The 12,449-nt window shown below is 40.9% G+C and overlaps 1 protein-coding gene across 6 annotated transcripts; it reads right to left on the reverse strand.

The window, feature by feature from the left end:
* Nucleotides 1–1,932: 1,932 nt before the first annotated feature.
* RAB9A (RAB9A, member RAS oncogene family) lies at nucleotides 1,933–11,527 on the reverse strand. Of its 6 annotated transcripts, XM_040582734.1 has the most exons (6): nucleotides 11,426–11,495; nucleotides 9,462–9,512; nucleotides 8,091–8,180; nucleotides 5,958–5,990; nucleotides 4,954–5,023; nucleotides 1,933–3,019 (listed from the first exon to the last, which is right to left on the reverse strand). In XM_040582734.1, the coding sequence occupies exon 6, from the start codon at nucleotides 2,983–2,985 to the stop codon at nucleotides 2,380–2,382; it is 606 nt and encodes a 201-aa protein (XP_040438668.1). In that variant the 5' UTR covers nucleotides 2,986–3,019; nucleotides 4,954–5,023; nucleotides 5,958–5,990; nucleotides 8,091–8,180; nucleotides 9,462–9,512; nucleotides 11,426–11,495; the 3' UTR covers nucleotides 1,933–2,379. The 6 variants fall into 6 exon arrangements, with proteins under 6 accessions (XP_040438668.1, XP_040438666.1, XP_040438667.1 ...); XM_040582732.1 differs by lacking the exon at nucleotides 9,462–9,512 and having other exon boundaries at nucleotides 11,426–11,527; XM_040582733.1 differs by lacking the exon at nucleotides 11,426–11,495 and having other exon boundaries at nucleotides 9,462–10,746.
* Nucleotides 11,528–12,449: the final 922 nt, after the last annotated feature.

Raw genomic sequence — 12,449 nt, forward strand, 5'->3', positions numbered from 1 at the left:
ATCTGCTTGTCATAGGACTTCTGCTTCAAGTACTTGACAGTCTCCCTGAGACGAAATCCTGACCTCAATACCTATACTGTCTTATTTACTGTAACACCCCCACACACACCCCCTTTCTCTTTACTAGCCACTTTTTATGTACAGTTGTGGTACAGCAGCTCTCGAGGCACAAGTAATACATTTCTACTGTATTAAGTTTCATTTAACTTTATTAAACCTACTTCTCAGATGGAGGCTTGGTAACCATGACAATTACACTGAAAGGGGACAGATGGGGAAACACAGTCACTTAGGCACAAGGAAGACCACACTGGTTCTCATCCTTAATGGTTTCCTTTTAGCAATCTTAACTGAATCCCATCTATAGTACTGTAGTTATGGTAGCTTCATCTCCTGTTCTGTGTCACCCTTCGCCTCTGCTAAAACAAAACATTAAAGGAAGCCTGAAGAAGTAAGGTTGTATTTCATGTCACTAGCTCGGTAGCCTCCAACACAGTCAATCTTAATTTTTAAAGCTTTTTTCACTCTCAGGTGAAGAGAAATTTAGCTAAGATTTTCTTCATAGATCTTTCCAGTCATTGACTAGAAAGTAATCGTAAGTAGCAGCTCACCCTGCATTTAGTTGTTAGGTGACACAAGCTTAAAACACAGTTCTGTTGCTTTATACCCGAGGACTATAAGAATGAATTAGACTCAGGGACGTACAAAAGGTAAAATGATGCAGGAGCAGCAGATCTATGGAGTAAAGTTGTCCGGGACAGGTTCAAGCAAGACCACCATACATTCAGAAAGGCATAGTAAGAGTGACAAGAAGTGTTTGTTTTGCAAGCTTTACTTCCAAATAATTACACCTGGTACAGACCAAACATATGTTAAGAGAAAACTCTTGCTGTTACTGTACTCTCAAAGTCTTTCCTATTGGAACAAAAAAGTTGCTGCACAGAAAGTAGAGTCTGTGTAGTTTAGTGAGTAACATAGCTGGTCCTATAGGCCTCAGACTTCCTTGCGAAGTCCACAATGTGCGTATGTGCATGCCTGTTAGCGGTCAGATTACACACTGAAGCAATAGTGCACTATCAAGTTTGCCATTACAAAGACAGTGGGTACACCAAGAGCCAACATTCAACAGCTTCTCATACAAGTATTCTACCGCTTAACTGCAACAAAGAGCCTCAAATACACCTTCTGTGGTTTCATCTGCATTACTGCAGAAAGACTGTCCATTAAATACAAAATTTGTTTCTGTTCATCACCATGTAATCAGTACAGTAATATAAAAGACAGATTTAAATGTGTAAATCCATATCCCAAGTAGCAAATTAAAGAAGGATCAAATTCAGCTCAAACTAACGGTAGGTATTTACTCGTATTAGGGCTGAAAGCTGTCACAATCTAAGTCAAGAGCTTCCTGAGTTCTCTACATATATTGCCAATCCTTAGTTTCACAGTGCAGAGATTACTGGTAAACACATTCATAGCTCAGGTTAACAGGAACAAGAAGTTTGGAAGTTTAAGGCTGTATACTAGAAGTACGCTTACAAATTTGTCATAATGTAGATCCCTTCAAGTGCTATTAAAGCTGACTCAATAAAGCCTATCTTTTTTCATGACTAAAAATGGTTATACTTCAGTTAGATTTTTACCTTATTGATCACAAACATGCTAGAATGGGACTTAAGGCAAAGACATGTATTAACTTAAAACCCCATCAATATCTTGCATTAAACTGCTGGAAAAATTAGTACAGCATTAGAATAGTACATGAAAGGAAAATGGACAATAAATAGGTAGGAAATTTGTTTCCTACTTAAAAACCTACACAAATTACAGCAACATACAGCAACATTAGGCAATTAGAAAAGACCTGAAGGTAATTTATATTAACTTATAATAAACCCATTAGAGATGAATTACCACTCACAGCAAAAGGAATGTAGTGAGACTGAAGTTTAATATCTAGCATTGTCAAGAAACTGACTTCTAATGAAGCAAAAATGGAATGCCTATTTCATAAAAATATACACATATAAAAGTATCTTTGTGCCTGAATTCCAGAACAGTTTCTCCAAAGTAGTGCTTCTAGAACGTTCAAGTTTTAATTATATGCAAAGTTTTTCTCATTTGAATAAAGTTGGCAAATTAAATTCTTATATTAATGCTTTTACTCGGCACCTTCCTAAAGGGAAAGTGTCATTAATTCAATAAGGGGTCACTCATGAATGGAATTTTTTATTTTGCTCCCCCAAGAAAGCAGCAGAACATGACAATTTTTAATATTAGAGTGAAACCCCTTTGTTATTTTATCTACTACAATTCCCCATCCTTTTATATGGCAAGCTAGTTAAAGGTAATTTGGCAAAAAAAAAAACCCAACTTAAGTCAACAACAAGACGAACTGGGTTTTGGTTTCCGATGAAGGTTCACTGTATCTGTTTGAATAAAGTGATCTGATCTATCTTCAGAGGCTAGAACTCTTCTAACTGCTTCTTCAAAGGCTGCTGCAACATTAGTGGCATCCTTTGCACTGGTTTCAAAATAGGGATGGTTGCCATTATTCCTGCACCAGTCTTGGGCTTCTTCCGTAGACACTTGCCTTTCATCGATATCAACTTTGTTACCCAGTATCACAAATGGAAAACTTTCAGGCTCCTTGACATCTGCATAATAAATGAATTCTTTCTTCCAATTGCTTAAGTTTTGAAAGCTTTGAGAGTCATCCACACTGAAGGTTAGCAGACAACAGTCAGAACCTCTATAGAAAGGAGTCCGCAAGCTCCTAAAACGTTCCTGACCTGCTGTGTCCCATATCTGCATTGTAACAAGATGTCCATCAACTTCCAACTCTTTATTTAAGAATTCCACACCTATTGTATGAAACAGCTGTGCATCAAACTTGTTGGTGACATATCTGTTCATAAGGGAACTCTTTCCAACTCCACCATCTCCTAGCAGTATTACTTTAAGGAGTGATGATTTTGCTGCCATTGCTACAGGAATAGATCCTCCTGGTTTCCTAGACCTGTAAAGATTAAGAAAATCATTAAAGAGGACAGTGTTGGAAGCAGAAAATTTTACATGCATAAATACCTAGAAAGTGTTAAAGTCCACCAACATCAAGTTTCATGTATAAAAGCAGGAGGACTATGCTCAACAGGTGAAGTGTAGATACTTATACCATGTGTTTTAAGAGGTGTCTCTTCTACACACTGCAATAAGTATGGCGGTCTAAGCAGTACCCTGCATGAATTACTGGTCTGTCACTTAGAAGAGTTAAAACCCCCAAACCCTTCAGTATTTGTGCAGAAGGGGTACTGCATCACATTCAAGGACTGCCAATGATTCATTAATGTTCAGTGAAAAAAATCAACAGAAGAAAGCGGAGCAAGAGAATTTTACAGAACACATGCCTTGCACGAGTCACTTCAGGGCTTTACTGCATTAGCAAAGTTATTTTTGACATGCAAAAGTGAAAAGGAAGCTTTAGGAATAAAGCACGACACTATTTGTTATATTGGAATAACTGCTGCATCTCACCCAAAATTACACCCAGACAAAGAATTGTAGATCAGCGTACAGGGGAGCACAGTTATCTACAGAACAAATGCAAATGCTGTAATTCTGTTTTTAAAGTCAGGCGACTAGGTACTGCTACACAAACATTCAGTGTTTTACAGTTTACTCATTGCAGAACAGCCATGATGAATGGAATACTATATTACAACTACTACAAAAGCAAATTCACTATTGCTACTTCAAATGGTACTCGAGATGCCAAGTACCAATCCCAAGCCTACACTTACAGTTCAGTTAGTAGGTGTCAGCTTCCCATGGTAAAACTGTCAAGAAGCCTGGAAGTGCTAGTGCATAGTCTGGCTGCCAGCACAGGAATGGGGAATTAGTGGCACCAATGAAACTGTTGGTTTCTTTTTACTGTCAGACTTCAAAAAAGTAAGATTAAAAAAGCCTGTAACACTAAAGTAGTTAGCTCAGTGTTTGTACCAGCCCAAGCTTTGCCCTCATTACAGTAACATCATCTAATACTGTAAAAGTGTTTTAATTGCTTTGAGGTGAAGTCTCTACTTGTAAAAAGCCAAAACTTAAGTTTCTGTATGAGAAGAATTGCTGTTCCTATACCTCCCTGATACTAAAAAAGCTCAAAGTAATTCAGCCAAAACAGGCTTCTCTGAAAAGAGCATCTGTTTAAAATGGAAACGGGTCATAAGTTGCCTAGTCCGTCTCCTTCTCTGAAGGAAGGAATGCGGTCTTGCTAGTTGCAATTAGCATTACTGGCATATACATCACCCACAGAGTATGGTCATGGAATTAATACCCAATACAAGCCAGCATCAGAGTCATATGACTCTGTGCTGCCTTAGAATCAAGCCCTATATTAGAAGCGAGAAATTTCAGGAATTTTTTCATCTCTAACTTTCCATCTTTGAATGTTTATTTGTTAAGACATAATCTACAGTAAGATAAAAGAAATGCTTTATAGTTTGAAAGCAGCTGAAGTCTCAACACAAAGAAGTTTCAAAATATAAGGAACAGTGGCTACTTCCATAAAGAAATTGTTCAGAGCAAGTAATTTTATACTGTGTAAGGAAAACAATGTTTATAAAGCCTTAATTTTGTAGTTTGTATCACAACAATGTTAAGACTGAGTTACAAGTGGATTGTTCATTTACCTTTCAGAGCGCCACGAGATAATTCCTATGGCTCAGGACATGAACACATGTATTCTCATGTATGTGAAAACACTGGTTAGAGTCACTGCACTACTTGCATATGAATTGCAGGTTGATACTGAACTCTTGAAAATGGTCCAGTGTCTTCATTTGTGTGTCTAATTCCTACTGTTGATTAACGAGTAGGTTACCTGACCTACGTCATTAGATGGGAGCATCTTCTGAACAAATAATGCATTCACCAGAACAGAGGGTACTGAATGTTTACCTGTTCTTCAACTTCAGTGCAGGGAACAAGTTGCATTTATTTTTTCTGTCCTACTGAAATCACAAGTTCCCTGAAAGACATGATGTGAATAAATAAATGACTGATATTATACACTTACTTCCTTAGCTTCTACACTTTGAAGAACTGCAGTTATTATCATAAAATTGTCCATGAAGCCACATTTAAAAAAAAAAAACACAAGTAAGGAAACTCTTACAGTATCTAGTACTTTTCTGCATCCCAAGAAGTTAATTTGCACAATTTCAACCACAGGGGCTGTTACAGTGAGGTCTAAAAGACTGATGACCATAAAAATACTTTTACTGGGTAGACAATTATTACACCAGTCACAAACCATCAAATGTGTCTTTTTCGACTGGAACCAAACTGGTCCTTCTAAGCAAAGCCTACAGAAACAGTCTTCCCAGAACTCATAAGCAAGTATCTTGATGTGATGTTGCAGGCAACATCACTTGTCAGGACATTTAGCTTCTACAGCAGATGCTGTCATGCTTAGCTAGAAATTTTGTAAAGATTTTAATCCAAAATAAATGTATGTTCATATGCTTACACGCTGGGTCTGAAGCAGCAAAGAAGCATGTTTAAATGCATTAAGAAGCATTTGTTTGGAAGCAGCAAAGACTTTATACAATAATAGTTCTTTGACCAAAATGGACTCATCTGCAGCCCCACAGGCTATGTGATTTAGAGTATTTGCCAAACCAGGATGGTAGTTTTCAGCACAGTAGGCTGCTGCTGCATTTTTTCCACTTACACATCTTTAAATAAGATTTTTTAAAAACTCAATTTTTGTCTTTTTTTTCCTAAGTTACAAAACCTTAACACTCCAACAAACAGAAGAGCAATAAAATCCTTAAGACACTTGAAAAATTAATGTTATTTCTCCTATTACATACTTGAACTTATCTGTATAATGTGCTTTTTGACAATGTTTTTGGAAGGAACAGTCAACATCTGATAACGTATTTCTGAAGATTCATTACCTTAATTGTTCAGTCTAAATCATCATTCAGCATCTGAAAACAAAACAAAAACTTAATTTCCAATGTGCATCTGTTTTAACCAACACCAGGAACTGCAAGACACCACAGAATTACAGGCATCTATTGGTTTCAGTTATTTCTTACTGTGCTGCACAATTAATGTAAAAGTAGTCCTAACCTAGTACACAGAGGATTTTGTAAAGAGAAGAATTTTTCCCTCATATTCCTCTATCATTTCAATGTTGAAAAAGTCAGAGCAAACAGATAAAAAACAGCCACACTGGTCTGTTTTGATAACCATTTCTGAATTGCCTCCACCAACTTATAAGGACTCAAGCTCTTAGGCCACCGACTTCAATATTCCTGTTAAAAGCAAGGAAGGGTTCTACTAAATACCATTTCTAACATGACCATATACCGTAATACAAAAAGTAATTTGTTTCCTCCCAGAACCTCCCTTTTAAAAAGTGAACTGAATTACAAGTCTGAAATTTCCATCAGCAGTCCAAACACTTGCTGGCAAGACTAAAACCAATACACTAAGCAACTTGCAAAAAAATGAGTTTGCATTACAAAATCTTTTGATTCCCAGCTCCTTAAAGCTCAGCGAAACACCACTGCAATCTATCCATTTAGATTTTCTTAATTCCATGACTGTCAGCTTCATAGCTGCCTTTTGATTTCTAGTGCAATTACCTCTTTTAACACATAGGTACTGAGGCAGCACTCAAAGAATAAGTGAGATTCTTGGTCCTGAAAACCAGGGCAGCAACACATAAACTTAGTCTAGGAATTTGTCTTTTTTCCACCATAAAAATCTTTTAATAGATTAAGGAGGACCTGCTTATACCAGAGTACTGAAGGCTGAAAACAAGTGCTGAGCTCACATTTTGTCTATGAAAAATAGCGTTAGCCAATACGGTAATTGCATTGCATCTATGTAAGCAAGCTACAACCCCACTTAAACTATTAAGGTAACAGCGTCAATTGGACCAATTTACACTTTCACTTTTACCATACTGATACCATGCACAGCAACACACCGTGATAAAAAAAACAAAAAACCAAAGCAACAAAACCCCAGACTACATAGCAACTGAAATCTCACCTCTAGCCCCCCCTTTTTAATAAAGGACACCAAAAACTGCATCTGTTGCAATAACACCATAGAATTCCTTCAACATTCTTGAAGAAATAGATGTAAGGGACACTTCAAATTTCCAAACTATTCTTTCACCACTTGTACCTACTTGCAAACTTGGAAACAGGCAAGAAAATTTATTTCAATCACCATTTTCAGCTAGTGGTCACTGATAAACCACCTGGTATACAAAATCAAGACTAAACCCAAAGCTGTCCATTAACTGAAGTTGTTAAAGAGCACCCATTTGACCTGGAGAAGGAAAAAGAATCCAAAGTAAGGCATAGTCAAGTTTGTTCCAACTAATCATGTTAAGCCAAGACGTCTTAAAAAAAGGAGCCATCTTTGCTGAAGATTGAAGAAAAAACACTCTTAAAAGTTACTGACAAGTAGAATTATCAGTGCCATAACTAGCATAAGAATAACACTGACCACGGAATCACAGAATGGTTGGGGTAGAAGGCACTTTGAAAATCATCTGGCCCCATCCTCTGCCACAGGCATAGGTATCTTTCACTAGATGAGGTTGCTCAAAGCAACTTGCTTGTTTCTCTAACTTCCTAGTGGTTTTCAGATTTACATCTACAACACATTCATTTCAGCTGTGAATCTTATTCACAACTTTCTTTGCTAAGCCATCTTATTTTGTTAAATGACAGGTATCAGATAACAGTAGTTTAAAAAGACACACCAACCCTTCCAAGTACTTTGACAAAAACACTTGCCTTTCAGTAACAAAGTAAGCTTACTCCATCATTAGTAGTTGTTTTTTTAAACACTAACAAAGCATTTGACAATAATTACCAGGCTAGCATAGAAAACAAACCAGTTGTTTCCTGTGGTTTGTTAGCTGCAGCAGCTCACCAAAAAATGACATAAGTACATAAGATGCTTTTCTGTAAAATGGCTGGAAAAAAAGTCCCAAGAACTATCAGAGCTGCAGCAGAAGGGGCAGAAAACAGAACTATGTAAAACAGTTTCCAAACACTTACTGTTGGTGGAGTTTTTACATCTCTCAGACCTCAATCACTACAGAGTAGTTATACTTGTCACCTACAGCAGATCTGCAAGCTTCCAGAAACCTGAAAAGAAAGGATAGAAGCAATTTTTTTCCCTTTTCTCTGCTTAGCCAATCCTTGGTCTTGTAGTCAGAAAGTACTTGTTTACACCCTAGCTAGTTACGTGGCACAAGAACGGGTTTTAGTGTGTAAGAGGCCACAGGCCTGTTTGACCTTGAAAGATTTTCTCTCAATTCAAAGGGAAACATACAGATATGAAGCAAAGATGCTACACACTGCACTTTTGCTTGCATTACAAGCTCAGACATTAGTCAGCCTCCAAATTGACCTTCCCCTCCATGGGGTACTCACCCAAGAACTATGGATCAGGAACACACCTTTACCGATGGCCAGTTGTTAGCTGCCTAGCTGTCTCAAAGCCCTTCAATCATATGGCTTGATCTACTGAGCTCCTAATCATCCTTACAAGTCTTCCTTCCTTACCTATGACTTCGCTGCAGTGTGAAGGTAGTTTGTGTTTTCCATTAGATAGATCTTCAATAATTTGATGACAGGATATCTGAAGATTCCCTTTAGTTGTAAGCCTAGGCACTACTTACCTAACACCAGAATATTTGTGGAGTTTATTCACAGTAATTTGTAATATGGCCACAACCCAAACTGAACTGCCATACAGCTGGTTGCTACTCATTTGCATACCGAACAGTAGTATTTTGACTCAGAACTGTCAAAGCAGCAGCAGCCAAGGGAAGGAATCCTTAAGTCCACATAGCCCCTGGATCATCCCAGTACCTGCTGCCAGAATTGCTTCATTTATTCTATCTAGCCACTAATTCAATCAGCAAAACTTGTCAGGAAAAATACCTGCATTTATTCCTCTGCTAGTTTAATCTTGCAGAGACCTTGCCTTCGCTTTCCATCTTCCATCATGCTCCCCACATTCAAGTAGAATGACAAAACTATTACATATTCTGATTTAATCAGAGCTGTCATTTTTCAGCAGCTTCATTTTACAGCTGAGCATCTCCCAACTTAAATACTCTATTACTTTCAGCCAACTACAAAACACCCGTAGGTGCTGTTGCTCTTGGTCAAACATTTCTAACAATTCATGAGAATTCATGAGTTAAATGACATTCTCCTTGCTACCTACTTCTCTATTACTGCTTCCACTCTTCCAGTAACTTATCAAGTAATTATTTCTGCACGTATGTGCTCATGTTTCTCCCTAGCATTAGTTTCCCTCTTCCTCTGGGGTCTCTGCAAAAGCAGCAGCCTCTATTGGTCAGGCTACGTTGTACATTCATATTCTTCCCAATTTAACACTGTGTGACTGCAACCCACCCTTAAGGGATTAAGTGGGTTACACCGTACCAGGTCGACATACTGTCTGCCCTGTAGAGAATGGAAACAAAAAACACCAAAGAGAATGAATGTTATATTAAAAAAAAACCCAACCTTAAGGAATTCTCACAAGCCTTTTTGCTGGGAATTTTTTTATTCATTGTGAAACATTTATATAAAATTTCAATCCTAAGGCGATGAAAAATCTGGTTTTTATGATTTATTACTAAATTGACAATAAAATACAGCTTGAAATCTAAATACCTCATTTGATCCTCTGCGATATTTTACACACTTTCAATTTAAGGAAAATGATGGTTTGTTTGAGCACTCAAGAACTGCTCAAGCCTTTTTTTTTTTTTACCTACACGTTGCCTATTTTCAACTTAACTGAAAAGGCCTTACTAAAATTAAGGCAACAAACAGAGCTCCATTTAATCTGAAAGAAGACAGAGAAAAATAACAGTTCATTATAAAATCCACACTGATACTAAAACACAGATGTAGTTGTACCATGCTTTGTTTAGGTTTCTCTAGAAATAAAAGTGCTAGGAAAAAAAAAGTTTTGCATTTATTTTGGGTATGTCTGAGAAATAACCCTCCCTCCAGTCTGCCATTACAACTTGTTAGTTTATAAGCTGCTCAAACGTCACAACCCGCCCCTCTTCTCAGCCCCAAACCCAGCCTTACACGACCACCCTTGCTCAAAAAAAACCTAATGCCTTGCAACACTAAAAGATAAATAAAACCTGAACCCTTCTTTGCTAGAGGTGTAAATTACTGTGGACAAGGAAAGAAGGAAAACAACGTGCAGGTGACAGCTATCTGCAGACAAGGAAGCGTTTTAATTTCAAAACAAAATTTAACCAAGGAGTTCCCTACTTGCCTGTCCCACCCAAGTTAATAGAATTAACTGCTCTCCATGTATCTAGTTATATGCAACCTTGCTATATAAAGGCCACTAATGCAAGTTTCTCAAACTAGTTTTCTTGCACTGTTCTTTGTTCAATCGTTTTGCACAAGTTACATTTAACACGGCACACTTACACCAACAACCGCTCATTAACAACTCAGATGTAAGCAATTCAACAATCTTAACCTAATCCTTTCAGTTCCCCAGCCATCACCCTATGGAAGTTCGTTTCGATTAGAAAAGCAACCGGCCGCTGCAGAGCAGAGTAAAATCAAGTCACCGGTTCAAAAAAGAACTAAAAACTACATTACTCAGGGTGCCCTTGGAAACAGAGAAGTCCTTCATCAGACAACAGCAAGGAAAGGCGATGAAGGATTGGTTTTTTTCCCGGTTTGAAAGATGTCGAGGAGACAGGTACGAAACCGAGTTTCACCCTCACAGATCGGGGATCTTTATCAGTGCTGAGGAAGCACCGTGGAGTCGGTGACCGACCGTGCGCCGGCTGGGAATGGCCCGGCAGGAGCCGTTTCCCAAAGGAGCCACTGCCTGCCCCGGAGTCACGGGATCCCCGATCACGCCACATTCCCCCGCCGCCCGCACCGGCCTTGAGGAGCGCCCGCCGCCCTCCCCCACCGCGGCCCCGGCAAGGGGCGCTCCCGGGGCTCCCCTCCTGCCCCCCGGGGGCTCGCAGCGGGCAGCTACCGAGCCAGCACCTCGGAGCGCGCCCGGCAGCCGGCAGAGCTCGGCCAGCGGCGGGGGGCGGAGCGGGGAACGCCGCAACACCCGGAGTCTCAGGAGGAAGGAAAATAAGGAAACCCCAGTCGGCTCCAGGCCGCTTCCCCCGCCGCCCACGGCTGCCGGGGCAGGAGCGCGGCGCCGGGGAGAGCGACCTCCTCAGTGCCCAGCGGCGGCCGAGGAGAAAGCCCTCCGCGCGGGCCGCCCTCGCCGGGACACCGGCCCCGCAGCCGGCGGTCACTGCTCGCCCGCGCCTGCTGGAGAAAAGGGAGGGGACACGGCGAGGCGAGGACGATCCCGCCACGCCGGCCGATACCTGCCCGCGGGAAGGGGGCTGCCGCCGGCTCCGAGCCCGGGCTGCGCCACCGCGCGCAACCGCCGCCGGGCGCTGGGGAAAGAAACAACATGGCGGAGCGGGCAGGGGGCGGGGCCCGAGGGGCGCACGTGACACCCCGCCCCGCCCCTCCCGGGGGGGGGCGGGTCCGGCCAGGCACGGACCTGCGGGAGGGCAGCGGCCGGGGGGCACGGCAACGGCAACGGCTCTGCCGGCAGCGAGCGTACGGCGCGGAAGTGCCCGCAGCGGGCCGTGCGTACCTCACTGGTCACCAGCGGGCAGCGTCGGAGCGAAGCAGCGCTGTTCCCTTGCAAAAGGGTAAGACCTTTATTTCCTCTAGAACGCTCTGAACTGTTACGCTTTGAAGTGCCGTTACGTAGGAGTTAGTTATTAAAGGCAGCAGTCTCACTGTGCTCCACATCAAGGGCCCCATGGAAGCAAACTCATGGCTGTAAGGCGGCTGCACTTCACAGGCAGCGGCATTTAAAGACACACACGTGTGAATGAAGGAACTAACCAAAATCCAAAGTACACTATTTGAAGAGTAGTCACAGACTTTTTTTTTTTTTCTGTAGTAATTCAGAGTAACATCAACTCGACTGCTTAAACAAGATCACAGGGGGTAAAAAATTCTGAAGAAGCTGGTGGCAGAATCTTTTCTGTGCTCTTACAACTCATCACGAGGATAGGGCAAAATGTGATTAAAATGCAAAAAGCATCAATTATTTCAGTGGATTCAAAGAGGTTCCCACATCATCAAGAGGAATAAGCGATGACAGGGGTAAGGAAAGAGCATTTGAAACACAACCATTTGCTCTAGCAGTCATCACATGCTTCTGATCATAAGGGAGGTGCAATCAGACTGGAATTGCCACTTGCAGAGTCATCTTGGTTTGGATCAGATCTACAACATGGCCCATGAAATGGAAAACAAGGCCTCCGCCTCTGGATCATTAAAAGGAAATGTCTCCCACTGACAGAAGCAGGATTATTAAAAGGCTGCCCA

This window comes from Falco naumanni, chromosome 2, assembly GCF_017639655.2.
Source record: "Falco naumanni isolate bFalNau1 chromosome 2, bFalNau1.pat, whole genome shotgun sequence".
Classification (NCBI taxonomy): Eukaryota; Metazoa; Chordata; class Aves; order Falconiformes; family Falconidae; genus Falco; species Falco naumanni.